This window comes from Phyllostomus hastatus, unplaced genomic scaffold (genome assembly GCF_019186645.2).
Source record: "Phyllostomus hastatus isolate PE091 unplaced genomic scaffold, TTU_PhHast_1.1 phas_contig_98, whole genome shotgun sequence".
Classification (NCBI taxonomy): Eukaryota; Metazoa; Chordata; class Mammalia; order Chiroptera; family Phyllostomidae; genus Phyllostomus; species Phyllostomus hastatus.
The window spans coordinates 4,435,554-4,460,109 of record NW_025333999.1 but is presented as its reverse complement, the minus strand read 5'-3'; the positions used below and the strand labels follow the sequence as shown (position 1 = coordinate 4,460,109).

Below are 24,556 nucleotides of genomic sequence, written 5' to 3'. Positions count from 1 at the left end.
AAGGGCAGATAAAGAGCTTCCCAGACAAGAAAAAACTAAAGGAGTTCATTATCACCAAGCCATTATTATATGAAATGTTAAAGGGACTCATTTATTTAAGAAAAAGATGAAAACTATGAGCAATAAAGTTGGTCCTGGCTGGTGCAGCTCAGTGGATTGAGCACCAGCAAAGGGTTGCTGGTACAGTTCCCAGTTTAGGACACATGCCTGGGTTGCAGGCCAGGTCACCAGCAGGGGGACATGTGAGAAGCAACCACACATTGATATTTCTCTCCCTGTCTTTCTCCCTCCCTTCCCTTCTCTAAAAATAAATAAATAAAATCTTTTAAAAAACAAAAAAAATAAAATGGCAATACATACATATCTATCAACAACTGAATCTAAAAAACAAACTAAACAAACAAGAACAGAGACAGAATCATGGATAAGGAGAGCATTTTGGTGGTTGCCAGATGGGAAGGAGGGTGTGGGGGGATGGGTGAAGAGGTGAGGGGATTAAGAAGTACAAATGGGTAGTTACAGAATAGCCATGGGGATGTAAAGTATGGTATAGGAAATGGAGTAGCCAAAGAACTTATACTCATGACCCATGGACATAAACAATGGTGGGGGGATTGCCTGAGGGAGTGGGGGTGCTGGGTGGAAGGGGACTATGGGGGAAAATCAGGACAACTGTAATAGCATAATCAATAAAATATAATTAAAAAATAGAAATGGACTCTCTGGACTCAGGGACCAGACTGAACAGCTGTCAAAGAGGAGGGGGATTTTGGGCTGGGTAAAAAAAGTGAAGAGATTAAGCAAAAAACCAAAATGAAACACCAATTTATACACACAGACATCAGTACGGTGTTCACCAGAAGGAAAGGGTGAGGGGGATGTAGAAGAGGGTATAGGGAAAATAAATGGTGATGGAAGGAGACTTGGGGTGGTGAACACACAGTATGATATACAGTTGATGTATTATAGAATTGTATACTTGAAACCTATATATTTTTATCAACCAATGTCACCCTAATAAATTTAATAAAAAAGAAAAAAAGAAAGTTTGAAATGTGGAAGGAACTGGTGTAGGCTGAAAATGCTCCCCTCTCACTCTCAAAGATGTCTGTGTCCAAATTCCTGAAACCTGTGAATATATCACCTTACATGGCAGAAAAGGACATTGCAGAGGTAATTAATGATGTTGAGATGGGGAGATTATCCTGAATTACTGGGGTGGGCCTAATGTGATCACAGGGCTCCTTATAAGCGACAGGTAAAAAGGTCAGAAGTTAGAAGACAGGGGTGTGATGATATAAGCAAAGAGTTGGAGTCAAAGATTTAAAGATGCTGCCCCTGGCTTTGCAGAAGGAGGGAGAGGCTGTGAGCCAAGGAATGCAGGCAGTCCCTAGAAACTGGGACAGGCAAAGAAATGGGTTCTTTCCCAGAGTCTCTGCTCTGGAGGAACCGTGGTCCTGTGGAGACCTTGATTTGGGCCCAGTAAAATCCAGTTGGGACTTCTGACTTCCAGAACTGTAAGAGCTAAAATTGCATTGTCTTAAGCCACTACATTTGTGGTAGTTGCAGTAGCAATAGGAAACTCATATGGAAATTAAAACGCTGAAGCTCAAAGCTCAAAGTGTCAAAATGGGGAGAAGAAATCGCCTGAGTTGATGGGGGAGCAGAAGATGGCTAGGTCAGAGAAATATGGTCTGCATGTTTGTATCCTCTCCCCAAATTCATATGCTGAAATCCTAACCCCCAAAGATGATGGTATTAGGAGGTGGGGCCTTTGGGAGGTGATTAGATCATGAGGGTGGAGCTGCCATGGGTGGGATTGAGGTCCTTATAAATGAGGCCCCACAGAGCTCCCTGGCCCCTTCTACCATGTGAGGACACAGGGAAAAGGCAGTGGCTATGAGCCAAGAAGCAGGCCCTCGCCAGAATGTGACCATGCTAGCGTCTTGATCTTGGATTTCTCAGCCTCTAGAACTGTGAGCAGTAAATATTGGCTGTTTATAAGCTGTTTGTTTGCTGTGATATTTTGTTAGAGCAGCCTAAATGGACTGAGAAGGTAGGACTGTGCTCTAGGGGCAGTTTTTGTCAACTTCTCAACTCATAGCCTTGTTTTATGTGTGTTTCTGTCTAAAGATGCCTTCATTAATACATATTGTTCAATAAAAATATATTATATACTAAAATGGGTCACTAATATTGAACTTGAGGACAATAGCACTATAATTCACTCCCAAGTGAAGCTTGTCTCACACACGCATTTTCTTTGCAAGGCACATCACAGCCTTCTAGCCTAAGGAACACTAGCTAGCACTTCAGAAGTACACTTAAGGCTCATTTTAAACAGCAAAATCATCCATGAAAAGAACAAAAATACAAAAACAACAACAAACAAACCAACACCCCATGGCATTAATTATACCTTGAAAGGATGCTTGGTTTTTAAAAAGTTATAGTTGACATGTAGTATTTTATTTGTTTCAGATGTACAACATAGTGATTCAACATTATACACCTTATGAATTGATCACCACAAAAAAGCCTATTAACCACCTGTCACCATGGGAAGTTATAATGATATTATCGACACTATTCTTCATGCTGCACATTACATCCCCATGACTTACTTTATAATTGGAAAGTTGTATTTCTTTCTTTTTTTTTGAAAGTTGTATTTCTTAATCCCGTTCCACTTGCCTGCCAATCTACCATCCCTCTCCCCTCTGAGAACCATCAATTTGTTTTCTGTATGAGTTTGTTTGTTTTATTTATTCATTTGTTTTGTTTTTTAGACCTTGCATATAAGTAAATTTATATGGTACTTGTCTTTCTCTGACCAACTCATTTTACTTAGTGTAATACCCTCTAGGCCTATCCATGTTGTCACACATGGCAAGAACTCTTCAAAAAATTTTTTTATCCTCATCCGAGGATATTTTTTCATTGCTTTTTTAGAAAGAGAGGAAGGGAAAGAAGAAGGAACAGAGAGAAACACTGATGTGAGAAAGAAACATTGATTGGTTGCCTCCCATATGCACTCAGACTGGGGATCAAGCCCACAACCTAAGTACGTGCCCCAACTGGGAATTGAAATGCAAACTTTTGGTTATAGGATGATGCTGTACCAACTAGGCCATACCTGTCAGGGCAAAATGTCACTATTTTTAAAAGACTGAGTAATATTCTATTTGGAAGCTTTCTTAAATAAGAGAGCTAAAACAAGAAGGCAAACTGTTGCCTTGTTTGACTGTGGCTTATATGACCATGTTGGGCCACTAAAATCTTCCGCTGTTCTGTGCATGTCTGCAGATGACCGTGCAAGCAACTAGAGTATTAATTTGGGGGAGGTTATGAATAAATTTTAGTGAGTTAGGCAAATTCACAAATACAGTATCTTCAAATAATGAGGGTTATCATCTCTTTGTTAAACTTCCTTCACATTGCATGTGCTATCTGCTTCCTGTTGGTACCCTGATTGGTACAGGGAGGAAGAACGTTCTTGACACCCAGGAGTCTCTGGTGACCCCCAGTCTGTGAAGTCCTTCTTGAGATAAGGAAGCTGGCTGTCATGCCTGATGGTTCAGAGTCAGAGATGATTAATTTGAATCCCTCAGTCCTACTCTTTCTCAGCTCTGTAATCCCCCATAGGCAGCTACTTATTTTCTGTGTATTTCCTGTCAAATGGGCATGATTGACACCATCTTGACTTGGTTATGGAGACCAAGGAAGATCATGATGAGCCCATGGTCAACACTTGCAGTGTGGAGCAAGGGAGAGTGCAGACCCAAGTTTAGACCCACCTTGTCCTTCTCTGGCTCTGTGGCCCTGTGCAAATGAGTTCACCTTCCTGAACTTCATTTCCTTCTTTGTAAAATGTTGTGGCTATGTGACTAGTTGCCTTTGCCAAAAAGACAATATTCGTGAAGGCCACTTTGGGCACACGCATGGTCAGTTCCAAACCCATCTTGTTAATTTCCAGGATACACCACCCATTACACACTGTAGGGTAAAGGATTGATATATGACAGGTGTCTAATAAATGTAATGATTGTTATTTTTAATCATAATTCTGCTAGAGGACACTTGGAAGGAGGGTAAGTCAGGGGACAGGGAAGGCCACCAGGCTGTGTGTTTCCAAGGGCCCAGCCCATGCAAGCGGGGCCTGCCTTTGGGGCAGGGGGTGCACCTGTTATTCCGTGACGTTGCTGGACTACACGCGTGGTGGCGGTGTGCGTGGGTCCCAGTCTCTGGCCAGATCTTGTGCTTGCTGGTAGCACACGTGCGGGTGCCGCTGGCGGAGGCGCAGGCGCACTACGTTGTAGTCCACATCATGCCCGATCTTCTTGCAGTTGAGGGTGTCCGCGAGGCTCTTGTGCATGGTGAGCATATCCTCCAGGTTCTTTTCTAAGCGTGAGATGTGGCGCTGCAGCTTGTCAGTGCCCTGGAGAGGAGGCGGGGCCATGCTGGGAGACCCATGAAGCGTAGCCAGAAGGGGGAGAAGTGGGCAGACACGTCTGGCACAGGTACGCGTGTGAAAGAGCACAGTGAAGAAGTGGTGGGCTTCAGATGGGGGGACACACCTGGACCAGGCGTGCATACAGAAGAGCCGCGCCTGGACAGGAGCATAGCTGGGGAGGGGCAGGCCTTGCTTGGGACTGAGGGAGACACACCTGGGCCAGATGTGCCTGAAAAAGAACCAGCGACCGGGCGGGGTTAAGAGGGGGGTTGGATGTGGGATGAGGGCGAGCATCTGGGCAAAATGTGCAAGGAGCAGCGCAGGCCGGGATTGAGAGAGGAGTGGTATCATGAGCAAGTGGGTAGGTGTGAGGCGGACAGAGGTTGAGAGCACTTATTTGAGACCTGGGACTTATTTGCGGGGACTCATTTGGGCAGTAGTTGAAGGAATGACAAACCTGGGTGAGAGGATCATACCTGGGCCAGGTGTGCTTGAGCAAGTCTTACCAGGGCGGGGCCTCCCCTCAGAGAGGGAGGAGAGAGGAGAAAGGGGAACCGAGAGGGACGCACCTGGGCCAGCCGCATGGCCTCGGGGAGTTGGGTGCCCACGTGTCTCTGGTACACACGAACCGTGGGTCTGTCTAGCTTCTCTCGAGTCTCCAGGTGACTTTTTGACAGAGGACCCTGGAGGAGTGCGGTTTGCCGAAGAGTGAGGTCCAGCCTACGCGGGCATCCCTGGCCTCCTCCCCGCAGACCCTTCTCCCAAATCGTACTTTGACAAGGTCGTGGGTGACATACATCTCCTGGTTGAATTTCTTGCACCGGTGGATAGTTCCCCTCATTAGTCCTAAGGTCATGTTCATTCTTTCCTGGGTGGGTGGGAGTGCAGGGGGATCACGTTGGCTTCCAGTCCCCTCTCTTCCTGCGACCCCCTTTTCTGGCCTTGATGCTCCCCCGCCCTAGCCCCCAGCCACTGCCTGTGAGCCGCAACCGCGCACACCTTCAGCTCTGAGGTCTCGCGCATCTTTTGGGTCAGCGAGGCGCATACGCGATCGCTTATCAGCTGCTGTTTCTCCCGAATCTCCTCCTCCTCCTTTGCCATTTCTTGCAAGGTGTCCTTGGACTCCATCAACAGTCGTTTGGCTTCACACAGCGCCGAGGCGCACTCTGCGGGAGGGTGGGACGCGTGTGGGGCGCCAAACCCTCCTTTCTCCCACCCTGGCTCTCTGTCCCTCTGTTGTCACGTGATGGTGGGCCATAGATGAAGGGCTTTACTGAGGGACTGGAAGAAAGTCCAGGGCAGGAGTATGAGTAGCTTCCAGGAGTGACTGAGAGTGTGTGTGGGAAGCAGGAGTAGGCAGGGTGAGACCTAATCCAGAAGGGGGCTGGCTCTCAGCCCTCTCATTTGGTCTCGGGGCAAAGTTCCCCAGAAAAGGGGCAGCTGAGAAGTGGAGGGGAGCTGGTGGGCACCCACTATAGTGGATTCCTTTCTGTGGGGGCCTACCTGGGGTATACGTGCCCACTGGGTCTGGAGGAGGTGTTTTCTGACCCTGAGTGCTGGGGGTTTGGACGTGGGAGAGGTTCACCCAGGAGTGGCGGCCTGCCTGCTCCAGAACCTTGTCCAATGGCTTGTTCATTAAGTCCACAGCTTGGAGCCTCTCCTTACAATAGAAGGCCAGAGTGTCTCGGCAGGAGGCCAGGCTCTGGGGCCAAGGAAGGAGAGAGAGAGAGGCAGAGATGAAGGCAGACGGTATGCTGGGAGGTTGGGGGAGGTGGCTGGAATTGATTTTTCTGCTGGAGGCTGCAAAGCGTTTTTGACACTCTCCAATTCTAGTTGGGGTGAGAAAGGAAGGATTTCCAAATCAAGGCTCAGACATCCCACCTTCTCGGCCTCTGTTCAGAAGCCTCCATTGACTCTGGAAGTGGGGTGGGGAGGAGTAGTGTGCGCTGTGGCAGCTTCCCTGCCCTGGATGTCAGTTCCTGAGGTTCTGTGTCTGGCTTTGCCTTGACACCCTGAGAAAGCCCCTGCCCTATCGATGGGGACATCTGTAAAGGGGAGAGGTAGCACTGGCCTACACCCACATCTCTGTCTTCTTGTACCATCCCTTTCTGCCTCCACTTGCATTCATCCCATCCTTAGCCTCAGGTCTCCCTTTCTCTTCTCTAATCAGTAGCAGGAGTTCTCAGTGGGCCTCAGAATACCTCTCCCCAGATCTGTTGCATCTGGACCCTCACCCCCATCCAAATCCTACTTCTATCATTACAAAATAAAGCATTCAGTCTTAAAAAGAAAGAAAACCCTGCCTTTTGTGACAATATGGATGAACCTGGAGGATATTATGTTAAGTGAAATAAGCCAGATGCAGAAAGACCAATACTACATGATCTTGCTTATATTTGGAATCTAACACAAATGTATAGAAGCCAAGAGTAGAATGGTGTTTGCCAGAGGCTGGTGGGAGAAAGAAATGGGGAGTTGGTCAAGAGATACAAAGTTTCAGTTACGCCAGATGAGTAAGTCCTGGGGATCTAATGCACAACAATGCCACAGTAGTTAACAATGCTGTGTTTTATCATTGAAATTTGCTGAAAGGTTGAATCTTAAGGGTTCTCACCACACACAAAAGTATGTGAGGTGATGGATATGTTAATTACCTTGATTTTGGTGATGATGTAACAGTGTATACATATATCAAATCATTGGGTTGTGCATTTTAAATATACATACAATTAAAAATGGTTAATTATACCTCACTAAAGCTGGGAAAAAAAGATACCTGATCGGAAACCATAATCCTGGCACTGGCAGGTCCTGTGCCCTGGCTGAAGCCATCCCTCTCTGAGCCTTAATTTCCCCATCTCCAATAAGGGGACCAGTGTCTATTTCACAGGACTGCTTTAAGGAGCTAACCTAATGACTCACAGGGCTTGGCACAGAGGGGGTGTTCATTGTTATTCTGAGGCCCAGCTCCATCCCTCAGGGCAAAGTGGAAACACAGTGATTGTCAAGTCAGTGTGGGTGGGTGGACACATTTGTTGTTGCTAGTCCCCACGGTCAGAGCAGTTTGCCCACTGGGCAGCCAGGGGTCCTCCTCCAGCCCTCTTCACTGGGTCCCAGGTATTCTCAACCTTGAGCAAGGCCTCTGAGTTTTCCATGTCTTTCTCCATTTTCCTCTTCATGTTCATTAACTCCTCTTTCTCCCAGGTAAGCATACTGTCAGCTTTATCAGGGATCTGGAAAGTGAGGACAGAATCTCTCACACTCTCAGGAGAGGGCCAGGTTGGTAGAAGGTTTGCCAATCTCATAAACTCTGGGTTTGGAGAATGGAGTTGAGGGCAGTCCCACCCTGTGGGGGTCTCTCTGAGAAGTCTTTATCTTTTTCGGGGCTAGAGAATGGGGCTGGGGTGTTTCCTTTTATAGGTAGGAGTTCAGTGAGCTGGGATGAAGGTGACTTCACCTTGGGGGAAAGCTTCTCTAGGGCTGGGGTCCCCCTTCTTTGGTGATGGTCTTATCCCCACTCCCTGGCTAGATGTGAGGAATCTCATTATAGGGATGATGACAGATTGCCTTTTTGGAGTCTTACTTTCTGAATTTAGGGGATGGAACTGGGAATCCCACCCTGTGAGTGGGGTCTCATCTCCTTAGGGAAGGTGGGAGACCCCCCGCTTGGGGTACAAGTCTAGGGTTTTATTTTGGAGGAAGATTTCACAGGACTGGGACTAGGTAGGAGGTCTCTCTCTTCCTCCCTGGCTGGGCTTAATTTAACTCTTGGGTGTGGGGGCTGGGAGTCTGAGGGTCTCAATCTGTAGGCAGGACCTGTCCCTTTCTCCCCCCATGAGGACTGGGAAGGGGTTCTCACTCACTGAGGCTGGGGAGAGGTTTTTTTTATTTTTATTTATTTTATTTTTTAACCTTTTGAGGAGAATTTCATGGGTTGGGACCAGAACATCGCCCCCTTTTCTCAGCTGGGTATGTCACTGGGTTTGGGCATTGAGAGTTCATGATCACAGGGGGTCTCACTCTGTGGGCCTGTGGGTGGGGTGGTAACTGCATGCCTGGGTTGGGGGTTATGAGTTTCACTCTTTGGGAAGATTTCACCTAGTTTGACACTGGGGCCCCATTCTCTCTTCCTGTCTAGGGGACTGGGAAACATATTCCCTCTGAGGTGAGGGGCTGAGGTTCTTATCCCCATGGGGAGGGTTTTCTTCTCTGGGGTTGGAGACCAAGGAACCTCATCTTGGGGGTGTCATATCTTCTTGTGCCCTTATTTCCTAGAACTGGGGCTTGGGAGGGATGTTCTCTCTAAGGGGTGGGTTTTCTCCAGGCCGAGTGAAGGCCTCAGTCTCAGACCGGGTTTGGGGCAGGGAGTGGGGAGGTAGTCCCACCTTCTCAGACTTGGGCCGGTAGCCCCGCAGCTTGACGCTTTGTTGGTTAATTAGCAGGCCCTTGCGCACCTCACTGAGCCTGTGGTCAGTAGCCTCGCGCTGGCGCTGCAGCAGCCGGAGCTGCCCATTGATCTGCTGCTGTGCGCGGCCCAGACGGGCAGCGGTGAGGCGAGCCCCGCGTGCGTGCGCCTGCACCACCTCCGCGGTCTGCAGGGCTCGCGCATCACGATTCAGGGGCAGTGGCAGGTGTGCATGCCAGGCGGGCGGCTTCATTTTGCTCTTCCACAGTGTGACTCCCTCGTCCGGCGGCGGCATCTCCACGGTGCCACGGCCTTTAACCATCTCCGAACGGAAGCGCCAGGGCCGGATGTAGGCGGCCCGGCAGAGGTGGTGTGCCACGTGTGGGTCCCGCACGCTGTCTTTGGGTTGCCACATGGTCACTGCCTCCTGTCCGCAGCGGTCTGTCAGCTGGTGTGCTTTCAGCGCCTGGGCCAGCGTCGCGTCGCGCCATGCTGGAGCCCCGACGCGTGTGTTCTGGCTGTACTCAACCGGGGGTGCCAACACGGGCATGGTCCCTTGCTTGGAGCGCTGGCCTGGACTGGGTCATCCACAGGGAGAGGCAGGGACCCCTCACCCTGAACCCAACCACTCACACTTCCTTCCTGGCTTGAAGAGTGAGAGTGAAACAGAGTGCCCATCACCATGACCACGGCGACAAGAGCACAGACCAGAGTTCCAGAGGTGGGGGAGGGGTCAGCAGAGGTGGCTTGGAACTTTGGCTCCTTCAGAAAGATGGCCTCATTTAACCCACCGCTCCCTGTTGCCTCTTACCCTCCAGCAACACAGGCCTTTGCCCACTTCAAAGCTCTGGATTTGCTGCTCTCTCTGTGTGGCACACTGTTTTTCATGTTTTTCCATGGTTGGTTGCTTTTCAGTCTTCAGAACACAGCTTGTACAAGGTCTGTCTGGAAAAAGTCCAGCCATTGTCATAATGGGAAGAGTTTGTGCAACATCCATTTAACTTGGTAGCCAAGGAGAGTGGACTGGAATGCCCATTTGAAAACAATGACAACTTCACTGTACTAGTCAGTGGGGGTGGTAGACACCACGGAGTGGGCATATGTATTGTGTGCTGTTGCATTCAAAGTGACTGAGCGAGTAGAGCAACAAATCTGCATCAAATTTTGCGTTAAGCTTGAACATTCCTCCACGGAAACTATTCAGATGACTCCAAAGGCCACAGCTATGGGCAACTGGTGATTGGCAGCTTCTTCACAACAACACTCCTGCTCATGCCTCATGTCTGGTGTAGAGTTTTTTGGTGAAAAATCAAACCACCCAGGTGACTCGGTCCCCCTACAGCCCAGATTTGGTGCCCTGTGACTTCTGGCTTTTCCCAAAACTAAAATCACCTTTGAAAAGGAAGAGATTTCAGATCATTGATGAGATTCAGGAAAATATGACAGGGCAGCTGATGGCACTTGGGAGAACTGTGTGAGGTTCCAAGGTGCCTACTTTAAAAGGGACTGAGATGTCATTGTCCTTTGTACAATGTTTCTTGTATTTTGAATCTTCTTCAATAAATGTCTGTTTGTCACATTACATGGCTGGATACCTTCAGGATAGACCTTATGTATCACCTTCTCCAAGGGGTTTTTCCTTAGCACTATATCTAAGCCTCAGTCTCTCCCATCACTCAGGATTTTTAGTGCAAGACACAGAAAAGATGATCTCACCATCACAGCCAAAACAAAGTGAAACAAAACAAATAAATGTGGCAGCCCTTGAGGACACCATTGTTAGTACTGCAAAGCTCTCAGCTGCATCGGCTGTCCCTGTGATGTCACTGCTACTGCAGCAGCAACTGAGTGGGTTCTCCATGGTACCTGCTTCTTTGTCTCCTTAGTTCCCAGGCTCCAGGGTGGCTGCATCTAAGTGCCTGAACCCATGCCACATGGTTATGCTCTAGCTGCAAGGAGAGCTGGGAAAAATGTGTCATGTCTGAATTTCTTGTTTCCATGGGGGAAGAAAGACTTTGTTTTCCACTGAGACTCATATGGGGAATTCCTCCAACATAGGAAGTAGGTCAGAGTCTGGGGAAGACAAAAGGGAGAGCTACTCTCTGTCCCTCCCCTGTCATTTTCTACCTTGTTTCCTTCGAGAATTGGCATCTTCACTTAGGCATTTGGTAGACCCCTCAAATCATGGTCAAGGTTCTAGAGCCGAGCAACTTGGGTTCAAGTTATGATTCTGACACGTGCCATCTGTGTGACCTTGGGAAAGTCACTTGACTTCTCTGTGTCCTTTGTTTTCTTGCCAGTCAACTGGATAATAGGATTGTGGCATGGATTAAGTGAGTTAACAAGAGTAAAGTGATTAAACAGTGGCTGACATAGAGTAAGCACTGTGCAAGTGTTTACTTTTCTTTTTTATTATTTGAGTGAGTGGATGAATGAACTTTTCTAATACCAGTAGATGCAGAGAGGGGTTCACAAAGAACTAGAGAGACAGCTTATTTGGGACAACATTCTGCACTCAACCATCCACATTCACTTTAATTCACATTTAGTGCTTTCATCTTCACAGCTGGGGGATTTCACTGTCTTGGTTTGTTGCCGAGTGTATGGAGAACCTCTACTGGATAGTGCTGTTGTGCCAAACTACCTCGTGTTCTTATGTCAGACCTACATAAGGATGATTTTGGTTTCAACATAGGTCTATGGTGAAATTCATTATGGCTATAGGTGGAGGTGTGGTCTGTCTATTCTGGTTTTTAATTGGTTCAACTTATTGCCAACACACTCCCAGTACCTGCCACTCTTACTGTCTGAGCACTGAAATCGGTGCACACTACTGCCCATTGCTCAGTCCACCCACTTCACATTTTCATCTCCCAACCCCAGTTTGTATCTACGTCTAAAACTCACCTCCATCCCCGGTTTTGATGGCCAATTTTGGAAATTTTTCCCTAGCTCGAGACATGTGCTTGTGTTTGAGGAACAGGTAAACCATCTTCTACTCTGATTTCAAAGCTTGTTGGTCACAGCTTGGGTTGGCAGGTTCTATAGACTGAATGTTTGTGTCTCCCTTCCCCTGCCACCCCCCACCAAATTCATGTTATTCTAGTGTCCAATGTGGGGGTATAGGAGGTGGGGCCTTTGGGAGGTGATTAGGCTATGAGAGTGGAGCTCTCATGAATGGGATTAGGACTCTTATGAAAGGGACCCCAGAGAGCTCCCTTATCGCATCTGCCACATGAAAGCAGTGAGAAGACGGCATCTGTGAACCAGGAAGTGGGCCTTCACCAGACACTAAGTCGGCTGGCACCTTGGCCTTGTGAGCAATAAACTTCTGTTTATAAGCCACCAGTCTGGTATTCTGTTATAGTAGCCCAAACAGACTAAAACAGCAGGTGCCTGGAGGAAACCATAGTAGGGCTGTGATTAACTCTCAGTCGCCAAGAGATTCAACTACATGTTGCTGGACAGAAATGATGCTCAAAAAATGGTACAGAAACATTTATATACATAAGCCAAGGCTGGGAAAATTTTTCACTATTCCTCAATCTCAAATACCTCTCTTAAGCTAACAAGGAAGCCATTTTTATGCTATGAAAGTAATGTATGCACATTGTGTAAAATGCAGAAAAATATAATGAAGAAAATAAGAATCATCTGTAATTTTTGTCACCCAGTGACATCTATTCCAAACATATTTTGATTTCACTCCAGCCATTTCTCTAAACTCTCCTCCCCACATGTACTGGCATAGGCAAAATTAGGTTTACAGTTGTTCATGTGGTCAATAACACAATAATTAATAAATAATAATACAAGAATAAACTGTGTTTCATGAACTCACAACTCTACACCTACCTTTGCCCACTACTGCACATATATGTATCTATCCACATGTGTATGCATATATATAATTATGCACGTGTCCCTCCTCTCTGTATCCTGGAGCTCAAATGTTTCTAACTGAGGCCAGTGGGGCATCATATTTGTGAAATCCAGGGAGTGAAGGCTCTCTGATTTTTATAATGAAGATCGCTTTACAGAAATCCCTTTTTGTGGCCATCTTTGCTAGGACCACCTATTCTATATAATGAGTATTACAAAATGGGGAGCAGCATTCTTTTCTTGGATTAAATAGGGTGAAAATGCAGGGTGTATGAGGGAGAAAAACCTTCTAAAACTTGTAGTTTTTCTTTCCTTTTTTCCTTTGGTATTGCATGGTGATGCCCTTCACTCTGAAAGCTTGGCAGGTAATTATCAGAGACCCCTTTTCCGGTTCCCTGATGTCTTCCCTTCTGGGGCACCAGGTCCTACTTTTAGTAGGTGCCCCCCTTTCTCTTGGAGATAATCACATCAATTGGTCTCTCATTCCAGCGGGATATGACCTAGAATCAGTTTTGTCTTTGAGAAATGAGGTCACTTTCCTGGGGGAGCTGTCAGGAGACAGTGGGAAGCCCCAGGCTGGGAGAGGAGGTTCTTCCTGGCTTTTCCCAGTCACCTCTTGCAAAGGTGGTGACCCTGCTAGTTGGTAAGGAAAAAGGACTGGTCCATATGGTTTTAGTCCCCATCAGTCCCCTAAAATGGTTCAGGCAAAAGTTATTCATGTGCTCCTGCAATGGACAAATTTCATAGTTTCTTCTCCATTCCATTCAATTTGACCTGTAGATAGAATCTGAAATCGTCTGCCACCTGAAATGTGAATCGCCTCCTCTGTATTCTTTCACACTTTTTCCTTTTGCCTCTGGTTTTGTTCCTTCACAGGCTGGTTGTCTGCCACCCACCCCGTCAGACATAGTGTTCTCCAGCCTTAAAGATGGCCCCCTGTGGTCCCCATCTTCTGGTCTTCAAGCCCCGTGTAATCCCCTCCTTTTGCATATGGACAGAATCTAGTTATAACTAACAGAATATGGCAAAAATTAAAGAATGCTGCTTTTAAGATTAGGTTATAAGAGATCATGTCTTCTATCTTCCTTGCTTTTTCAGAGATGGAGAGACCCATGTGGCAACTGAGGGAGCCTCTGACCATCAGCCAGCAAGGACCTGAAGTCTTCCGTCCAATATTTGTGAGGAACAGGGTCCTGCCAATACCACATGAGTGAGCTTTGAAGCACATCCTTTTCCAGTTCAGCCTTCAGATGAGACAGCAGCCTCAGCTGGCATTTTGTCTGCAGCCTGGAGAGAGATCTTGAGCCAGAGGACCCAGCTAATTCATGGCCAGATTCCTGACTCACAGGAACCCATAAAATAAATATTTGTTGTTTTAAGCTGTTAAATTCTGTGATAGCTTGTTATGCAGCATTGCTAACTAATGCATTAGGTTTCTGTCTTCCATTCACTTCTCATTCCTCACCCTCTCCCTGGATTTAGGTATTACTTGTCAGATTAGGGTGCCTGTGGCTTTAAGACCAATGCTTAGGTTTGGTGAGGCAAGTGCCAAGTTTAGAATAGCAGCCAAGTTCCTTACCATAATGTAAAGGTGCACATTCTGTCCACCTTTCCTTCCCAATGTCCCAACACTCAGTCCTTACATTGTTAAGGATCAGCCATGCTGGTGCTCTGACTCACCAAGCTTGTTTAATCTCATGGGCTTTGTGCTTGCTCTCCCACCTCTGTAAATATTCTGCATTTTCATATGGTTTACTCCCTCTCATCCTTTAGGTCTCTGCTCAAACCCTATTTCCTAAAGGCCCTTCCTTGACCATCTGGTCTAAGGATCACACTGACATGCCATACCATATCCCTCCTCCTCATAGCACTCATCAGTTGGTGATCTCTATCTCTAGATATCAGCTCTTTAATGGGGCTCTTATCTCATGGTCCTCACTGAATCTATGCTGCCTAGCCTAGTTCCCGGCATAAAGCAGAGCTTTCATACTTATTTGTTGAATGACTGAATGATAGGCCCTGCCATGCTTGGACATGGTCCACATGTGGATTAACCAAAACTTTCTGCTGCTTCTGCCATGGGCATTCATGTTCTGGCTAATCAACTTCCATGCATCTTTTTTTTTAATGGGGGAACCCCAATTAGGTGGGAAGCCTTACCCACTGTTGTGAGTTGAATTGTGTCCCCTCAGAAAGATGTGTTGAAGTCCTGACTCTAGGTACTTGTAAACGTGCCCTTGTTTGAAAGCAGGTCTTGTAGATGTCATCAGTTAACACAGGGTTATACTGGAGTGGAGTGGGACATTAATCCAATCGTTGTTGTCCTTGTATTATAAGAAGTCTATGTGAAGGTACAGAGACATGCAAGGAATATGGCCACATGAAGAAGAAGGCAGAGACGTGAGGGCTGCATCTGTAAGCTGAGGAGCATCACAGGTTGTTGGCCACTACTATATACAGGGACCCTCCCCCAGAGCCTTTGGAGGGAGCATGACTCTGTCAACACCTTGGTTTCAGACTTCAGGCCTCCAGTACTACGAGAGAATGCACTTCTGTTGTTTCAAGCCACCCAGTTTGTGGTAAATTGTTACGAAAGTCTTGGAAACTTATATAACGACATGTATCTCTTTAGTCTGAGGTCCCCTGCCTACTCCTGGCCTGTCTCTCCATGTGGCAACCTCTGTCACCTGTGCACATGGGAGCACCTCTTCACTGCTCAAAGAGCAGAACCAGAGAAAGGCAGCTCTTTCCTCTCCTGGCTTTCTGAGCTCATCTTTGATATGCTAGTTTCCCACCTTAACCTTAACCCTCCTCTCATCTCCTGCTGGAGCCTCCTATCAGTCAGCCCCACTTGCCAGATTCCCAGGAGCAAGGAGCCCATTGACACGGTCCACCCACATCCACCTGCCTCCCAGGGTCAGAGCAGGTTGGAGATGGGTGAAGTGTGGACTGGGGGACCAACCAGAAAAATCTCTTTCCTGATGGTGGATTGATTGATCAAGTTATTGGACGAGTATAACTGCTCCCCCGCTTTGTATCAGACACTGGGCTAAGAACCAGGGGACCAGAGTGACGAGAGGCAAAGTCCCTTCCCTTATGGAATTTCTCATGCAGTGGAAGAGATGGAAAATGGGAAAGTGAAACAAACAAGTGGTCGAGTGAGAAGCGGGCCCTCAGCGTTCGCGGCTGCTGCTGCAGCGCGGTGCTGTTCCTGGAGACTTCTCAGGAGAATGCTGCTCCTGGCGGCGGCCGGCGGAGCCCGGGGCAGCCGGCCTGTGGCTGGGCGGGGACAGGGCGGGGCGGTGAAGGCCCCCGGGCTCCGCGAAGTGGGAGCTCCAGCTGCTGGGAGCCGCTCTCTAAGCATTCCTGGCCAACAGGTCTGCTGGGAGAGATGTGTTCGATGCTTACTTACCGAAGATGAAAACTCAGAAGATGGAAGGCTGATTTATACTGGGAATCCGCCCCGACGCTATTTGGTGTGAAATGTTCTTCTCATCCTGCAAGTGGTATCAGCCTTGCATTTCGATCATACATTTTTGCACAAAATAATATCATGCATATTTGAAATCCTGTCTTTGCAGATCTTATTTTATGGCATCATAGGAAGCTTTATAGTGACCACCCCAGCACTGCTTCCCTTTGTTACAAAAGGCTAGGTCGTTCGGTTGCACCAAAGGCCCCAGCAGACAATTAATTACAAAGCCATTACTTATAATGTCTTTCAGAAACGCGGGCAATGGTTCGCCAGAATGCGGTGAAGATTCCAAACAGCACACATGTGTTTACCACATTTGATGCTAAAACGAAACCAGTGTTAGTTACTACAGGTCTCTTTGCAAAACCCTGAAGACTATGACCATCTAATGGATTATGACAAACAATTCACTTTTGATATGGCAAAACAAGTGAAAACAAAACAGGTTAAGGATGAGTAATGAATTTATTGTTTTTACGCTTGTGCTTAAATATGATTTATGTCCCAATCTATAATAGTAACATTGCATTTACTTTTGTTTTCTGTTAAATAAAATAAATCACTAAGATCATGTCTGATCGAATTAATAAGTCATCATCATTGCCATCTAATAAATATCATAAGCAGGAAAACAAATTGCCAAAATGACATGGTTCTATTTTTATTTTTTAAAAGATTCTATTTATTTAATTTTAGAAAGGGGGGAAAAGAGGGAGAAAGAGAGGGAGAGAAACATCAATGTGTTGTTTGGGGCAATGGGTTGCCTCTCGAGTGCCCCCTACTGGAGACCTGGCCTGAAGCCCAGGCAAGTGCCCTGACTGGGAATCAACCAGCGACCCTTTGGTTTGCACACCGGCGCTCAAGCTGCTGAGTGACATCAGCCAGGGCACATGATTCTATTTTTAAAAAAATCATGGTAAAGCCCTGGCCCATGTGGCTCAGTTAGTTATCCCATAAAATGAAAGGTTGGGGATTTGATCTCCTGTGAGGGAATATACCTAGGTTGAGGGTTCATCCCCCCATCAGGGTGCATATAGGAGACAACCAAATGATGTTTCTCTCAATTGGTGTTTCTCTGTTACATCAATCTCTCTCTCTCAAAAAAAAAAAGCAATGAAAAAATTAAAAAATCATGGTAAAATATACATAGCATAAAACTCGCTATCTTAACTATTTTAAAATGCTTTGTTTAGGGGCAGTAAGTACATTCACGTTGTGCAGCCACCACCATCTCCAGAATTCCCTTCATTTGAATAACTGAGACTGTCCCCATTAAATACTAACTCCTTATTCTTCCCTCCACACCTCAGCTCCTGAGACCCACCATCCTTTCCATGTCTCTGAGTCTGACTCCTCTAGGGACCTCCTGGAAGTGGAGTCACACAGTACTTTGTGCCTAGCTTACTCACTCCGCATAATGTCCTCATGATTCATCTGTGCTGTAGCATGTAGGCACGATTCTAATTTCAAAGTAGGAAAAATATCCCCACCTGAAAGTAATCTAACATTTTAGTGCAGGTTATGAATAGGACTCGTGTGACATTTAAAACAATTTTCAATTACAGTTTATATTCAATATTATTCTGTATTAGCTTCAAATATACTGCATAGTGATTAGACAACCATCATATACTTCACAGAATGGTCCCCCCAGTATTTCAAGTACCCACCTGGCCCCACACACAGTTGTTATCATATTATTGACTATATTCCCTACGCTGTAATCAACATTTCTGTGACTGTTCTGTAACTACTCATGTGCGCTTCTCAATCCCTTCACCTTTTTCATCCAGCTCCCCCAACCCCACCTCCCCCCCCCCCGGCAACTGTCAGTCTGTTTTCTGTATCTATGACTTTTTTCTATTGTTTACTTATTTTGTTCTTTAGACTCCACATATAAGTGAGATCATATGGTATTTGTCTTTCACTGTCTGACTTATTTCATTTAGCATAATACCCTCTAGATCCATCCATGCTGTAGCAAAAAGTAAGATTTCACTCTTCTTTATGGCCGAGTATATTCCATAGTACATATGTACCACAGGTTTTTTATCCACTGGTCTATTGATGGGCACTTGTGCTGCTTCCATATCTTGGTGATTGTAAATACTGTTACAATGAACACGAGGGTGCACGTATCCTTTTGAATTAGTGTTTTGGGTCATAAGGCAATTCCATTTGAGGGACCTCCACGCTGTTTCCCACAGTGGCTGCACCAGGCTGCGTTCTCATCAACAGTGCACTGGGTTCCCTTTCCTTCACATCCTTGTCAACACTTGTTTGTTCAGTTATTGATGATGGCCATTCCAACAGGTGTGAGGTGGTATCTCATTGTGGTTTTAACTTGCATTTCTTCAATGATTTGTGATGTTGAACAACTTTTCATATGTCTGTTGCCCATCTGTATGTCCTCTTTGGAGAAATATGTATTCTGGTCCTATGCCCATTTTTTTATTGGGTTGTTTCTTTTTCTGGTGTTTAGTTATATGAGTTCTTTATAAATTTTGGGTATTAACTCTATCAGATGTATCACTGGTGAGTATCTTTTCCCATTCAGTATGCTGTCTTTGCATTTTGGTGATGGTTTCCTTTGCTCTGTAAAACTTTTTTTAGTTTGATGTAGTCCCACCTGTTTATTTTTTTTGTTTCCCTTGCCTGAAGAGATAGATATGTTAGAAAAAATATTGTTATGAGAAATGTCCAAGATTTTACTGCCTATGTTTTCTTCTAGGGTTTTTATGGTTTCAAGTCTTACATTTAAGTCTTTAATCTATTTTGAGTTTATTCTTGCCTATGGTGTAAGAAGGTGGTCTACTTTCATGTTCTTGCACATATCTGTTCAATTTTTCCAACATCATTTATTGAGTAAATTGTCTTTATCCCATTGTGTGTTTTTGGTTCCTTTGACATAGATTAATTGATCATATTGGCATGGGCTTATTTCTGGGCTGATGTTCCATCCCACTGATCAGTGTGTCTGTCTTCATGCCAGCACCATGCTGTTCTGATCACTGTGATCATGAAGCAGAAAGTGGTATCAGGGCTTTGATGCCTCCCACTTTGTTCCTATTCAAAACTGCGGTTGCTATTTGTTTTTTTTTTGTGTTTCCATGCACATTTTTGGATTATTTGTCCTAGTTCTGTGAAAAATACCATTGGTATTTTGTTAGAAATTGTGTTGAATTTGTGGATTACTTTGGGTAGTACGGGCATATTAATGATGTTAACTCTTCACTTCTATGAGCATGATACACTATTTATTAGTGTCTTCTTTGATTTCTTTCTTCAATGTCCTATGTTTTCTGAATAGAGGTCTTTTACCTCCTTGGTTAAATTTATTCTTAGGTATTTTATTATTGTTTCTGATGCAGTGTAAATGGGATTGCTTTTTTAGTTTCCATTTCTGATAGTTCGTTATTGGTGTATAAAAATGGATTCACATGATTCTTTTGTTTCCTTTTACACATTCTGCATTTTCCAAATTTTCTACAATGAACATACATTACCTTGATCATAAGAAAACTTTAAGCTTTCTGCCCTCTGCTCCTCCCCCCCTTCCCTAACAGTGACGTTGCTTTCTCATGTCTGCTTCTAGGGCGCCCCACCTCCCACCTCCACCATCAAGGGCGTTTAGACCACTATAGTCTGTTGTTTCTCATTGCTTTGAATTTTATTTGAATTTATTTTCAAGTTGTGATAGCTAATTTAATTTACAGTAGTCCTCTTTTATCCATGGTTTTGTTTCCTGCAGTTTCAGTTATCTGTGGTCAGTGGCAATCTGAAAATATTAAATGGACAATTCCAGAAATAAACAATTTATAAGTTTTACACTGTGCTCCATTTCTGAGTAGCATGCATGATGAAATCTTGAGCCATCCCACTGTGCCCCAGCAGGGATGTGGCTCATCCCTTTGTCCATGGTCTGCATGCTATAGGCACTCCCTCCCATTTGTCACTTAGTAGCCATCTGGGTTCTCAGGGCAACGGTCATGGTATCAAGGTGCTTGCATTCAAGTCATCCTGATTTCACTTAATCATGGCCCCCAAACCATTCACATGAGTTCCATTACAGTATATTGTTATACTTGTTCTATTCTATTATTGTTGTTAATCTTTTATTGTATGTAATTTATAAATTAAAGTTTATCACAGTGTGCATACATAGAAAAAATAGTATATAAATGGCTCGGGCATCCACTAGTGATCTTGGAATGTATCCCCTAGGGGTAAGTGGGGACTACTGTGTTTACTTTTAAATTTATTTTTATTGTGATATAATTGACATACTACATTGTAGAAGTTTAAAGTGTACCATGTGTTAATTTGATACATTTACACATTGCAATATGATTACATTTATAATTGTAATATGATTACCTTGGTAGTGTTGGCTAACACCTCTATCACATCACATAATGACCATTTCTTTTTTTTGTTATGGAATCAATTAAGATCTAGTGCCTTTGCAGATTTGGAGTTTATAATACAGTGTATTGCTGTCTGTGATCATTATGCTGCACATTAGAGCTGCAGGACTTACTTATCCATGCTTGTTTATTTTTTTACTGCCTCTTCTAAGTCCTTGTCTAGAGGGAAGTCTCAGCAGGAAGCAGACTCCAACAGGGTAACCTGAGGAGAGTTTGGTGAAGATGTGGTCGTGGCTTTAGGACACCACATAGGATGGTGCAGTAACCTGGGGCTAGCAGCATGTGGGGGCTGTGATCATCTCTGAGCAGAAACAGAAAGAGGAGGGAGTGATTACTGCCAGAATCTGGAGAGGGCCCTTTGTCAAGACCTGTGGTCACAGTTCAAGGGCACAGCCATCTGTGGTGAGGGGAAGATACCCTGGCTGCACTCTTCTCCATCCTTCTGACCTCCTGCAAGGGAGTCCCTTTGCCTGAGCCCAGCCAGAGCCAGAGAGCGAGGGAGCCTGTTGGTACAACCCATGAGGGTGGGTGTGCTAGGACACAGAAGCAGGGGAGGAAGGAGAGTGTCCCAGGAGGCCAGAGGGAAGGTCATTGGTGCAATTTGTCACCAAAATTGCACCAATGACCCACAGAGTTCTGAGGGCAGGGCCATGCTTTCCTGCTCAGAACTGTGCTGGGCACAAAACAGGTGCTCATAAACGCTGAGTAAATAATCATGAGCTAGAAGGAGGCCAATGTTTTATTGTAAAGTACACATAACAAAATTTACTATTGTAACCATTTTCCTAGCTTTATTGAGGTATAATTGACATATATCATGTAAATTTAAGAATGTGATGATTTGATATATCTGTATGTTGCAAATAAGTACCACCATAGCCACTGCAATCACTCAAAAGTCACACTTCAGTGGTATTAAGTACATTCATGATATTGTGCAACCAACATTTAGTTCCAGAACTTTTTACATCACCCCCAAAGGAAACCCTGCACCCCTGAGCAGTTGCTCTCCATCCCTTCCCCGCTCCAGCCCCTGACAACCACTAATCTGTTTTCTGTCTCTGTAGATGCACCTATTCTGAATATCTCACATCAGTATAAATACAGGTTGAATTTGCGGTGGAGCGGGGGATAAACATGCCCTTATCTCTGACTCTCCACTTTTTCTCCCCTGAAATTCTGCTTGCAGTTTCAGACACTGTACTTGCATATCAGGCCACTCTGGTAATGAGGAGTGGTGGGGGCACTGGCTGGAGAAGAAGGGACCTGGCCTTGGCCTTCTCTCCCTCCTCCTCTGCTCCCTCTGGGGCCTTGGGAACGATGGGGAATCTGACAGTTGATAATGAGACCCCCCTCTCCCTTAATGACTCTGGGGGCTGCGGGGATGCCTCAGGCCAGCTCTGCCCTAATTAATTAATAGGGAGCGCTTCACACAGAGGAATTAGCCTCGATTCCTCCTATCTCAGGCTCCTCTTGTCTCAGTCTCTGCTCAGGCCCCACCCCACACACAGGGCAGTCATCTGGGACAGCATGGGGTTGCTCCATCTGGGCTGGCCTGCCTGCCTACTGCCAGGGCCACAGTCGGAGCCACTGGTCAGAGTGGACTTGAGGTGGGCTCAGACTCTGGCTTAACAAGGTGGCTTGTGAATCCCTTTTACATCTGTGAAAGGGGAGCGAGTAGCCTTTCCCTTATTGAGAGAATGAGAGAGAGACTCAGAGGGCCAGGGTGAGGGTAAGAGTGGGGCACTCTGTTTGGGTGCAAAATGCAAGGGAGTACCAAAAGTAATTAAAATGAGTAACATTGGCATATTAACTTTGAGAGGTGATGGGTATGTTTATGGCCTTGATGGTGGTGATAGTTTCCTGGGTGTATACTTATCCCCCAACTCATTGAGTTGTATACAGTGTGTTCAGCTTTTTACATGTCAGTTATACCTCAATAAAATGGTTTAAAAATAAATGAATAGGGCCCTGGCTGGTGTGGCTCAGTGGACTGAGTGCCGGCCTCTGAACCTAAGGGTCACCCATTTGATCCCCAGTCAGGGCACATGCTTGGGTTGTGGCAGGGTCCCCAGTCGGAGAGATGCACTAGAGGCAACCACATATTGATGTTTCTCTCTCTCCTTTCTCCTCTCTAAAAATAAGTAAAATCTTAAAACAAACAAACAAAAAAAAACCCCAAAATGAATAGGGTAATGAGATAGACAACAACTCTAGGTTTATGTCTCATTTCAAAGCAGTGAAATGTGAGGAGGGACTCTTTCAACACCCCCTGGAATTTATTCATGAAAAACTGTGTATAAAAATTTAAAGACAGAATCAGTGAGTGTTGAGTGAAGCCATATGGCATCCAGAAGCAAAAGGAAAATCAGGAATTCTGATTCTGTCTTTCTTTGGAAATGCTGATATTTGTTAACTGTGGACTTTTTTGCATTCATTTTGGATACTGAATAATAAAATGTTTTAATATTTGGAAGATCTATCTCAGTGAACTGATATTTTTTAAATGACTAGTGCAATGTTTTAAAATCATGCTCAGGTGAAAAGATGCACTCAATGGATTTTAATGTTAACTTAAAAAGTACAAAAACTTCACTGACAATTCAGACCCCACAATGCAACTACTCTTTAAGAAACTAGAGTGTGTTGAGTTTTAGTGTGGTCTCAAAAAATAGTCACACTTACTTGAGAAGCTGATCAAAATACTCTTTCTTTTTCAAAGTACTTGTTCATGTGAGGTTAAACTTTCTTCATATACTTCAATCAAAATAACATATCCTGACAGATTCAATGCATAAGATATATTTCTTTCTCATTATTCATGGTAGTTTTATTCTATAAAGTTGGGCAAACACTGAATTAGTGAAGAAACTATTGTTCCTAGGGAGATATACTGGGTTAGGATGCTGTGAGCCTCTGCTCACAAAATTTTTGTCAAGCAGTCATCAGCCAATCACTACTTAACTCTGTTTTACAGGTGTTTCTGTTTCAAGAAACCTCTTATATATATATATATACCATATATAATAATACATAAATATCTCTATATGGTTCACTGACATCGAATTCACAGCCAACAGCATTACAACTCACGCCTGAATGAAGCTTGTCTAATGCATTTTCTCCACAAGCACAGCACAGCATTCTTATGCTAACAAACTTTAGCACTGTGCTTGGGAGCCATTTTAAAGCCTACAAAAAGCACAAAAATGAGAAAAAAGTGGCATCAAATAGACCATGAAAAGGACATATTTTACAGTATGACAACTGAACCAAGAAGGCAGAGAATGGCCTTGCGCCACCTCAAATGGGAACGTGCCTGTTGGCCAGTTCAAATTTGGCATCACTCTGAGCACGCCGACTAATGGCCATACAAGTGCCACAAGCGGTGATTCTGGGCTTCAGGAAAGTTTAAGCAGGTGGATGAATTCACTAACATGGAGTCTGAATGTAATAAGGATCAACTGTGTGAGAATCCCACTTTGTTTCTATTAAGCTGGACATCAAAGCAATTTGCAAAACTGCGACACTTTGCCTGTCTTCTCAGTAATTTTTTCTTGTTTTTGAAAATGTTATTTTTCATAAAAATATTTTCTTTATGTCATGTTAAAATGAGTAAATATTTTAAAACTTTCTCAGTTTTAATTTCTAACATAGTAAAGATGAACAGGTATAACCTATATAGATACAAATTCTTGGTCCTCTAGGATCTTATTATTTTATTTTATTTTCATTAAATTTTTTATTAAAGTATAATTGGCATACAATATTATATTAGCTTCAGGTGTACAACATAGTGATTCAACATTTACATACCTTACTATGTGATTGATCACCACAATAAGTCAGTTGCCATCTGTCACCATGCAAAGTTATTACATTATTGACTTGATTCCCTGTACTATATAGGGTTA

The 24,556-nt window shown here is 44.8% G+C and overlaps 1 protein-coding gene and 1 pseudogene across 1 annotated transcript; one reads left to right on the top strand and one right to left on the bottom strand.

The window, feature by feature from the left end:
* Positions 1-4,207: 4,207 nt before the first annotated feature.
* On the bottom strand, positions 4,208-9,408 carry CCDC105 (coiled-coil domain containing 105). The gene is made up of 7 exons (XM_045853618.1): positions 8,839-9,408; positions 7,582-7,686; positions 5,957-6,155; positions 5,453-5,619; positions 5,226-5,321; positions 5,023-5,136; positions 4,208-4,438 (listed from the first exon to the last, which is right to left on the bottom strand). Exons 1-7 carry the CDS (start codon positions 9,406-9,408, stop codon positions 4,208-4,210), a joined length of 1,482 nt encoding a protein of 493 aa, XP_045709574.1.
* Positions 9,409-15,862: 6,454 nt separating this feature from the next.
* On the top strand, positions 15,863-16,675 carry LOC123828565 (annotated as a pseudogene).
* The last annotated feature ends 7,881 nt before the right edge of the window (positions 16,676-24,556 follow it).

Coding starts and splice junctions, on each gene's coding strand:
- CCDC105 (XM_045853618.1), bottom strand. CDS start 9,408: ATGCCCGTGTTGGCACCCCCGGTTGAGTACAGCCAGAACACACGCGTC. Junction 6,156..7,581: donor ACTCAGAGGCCTTGCTCAAG/GTTGAGAATACC, acceptor CCTTGGCCCCAG/AGCCTGGCCTCCTGCCGAGA. Junction 5,137..5,225: donor TCACCCACGACCTTGTCAAA/GTACGATTTGGG, acceptor GCACTCCTCCAG/GGTCCTCTGTCAAAAAGTCA.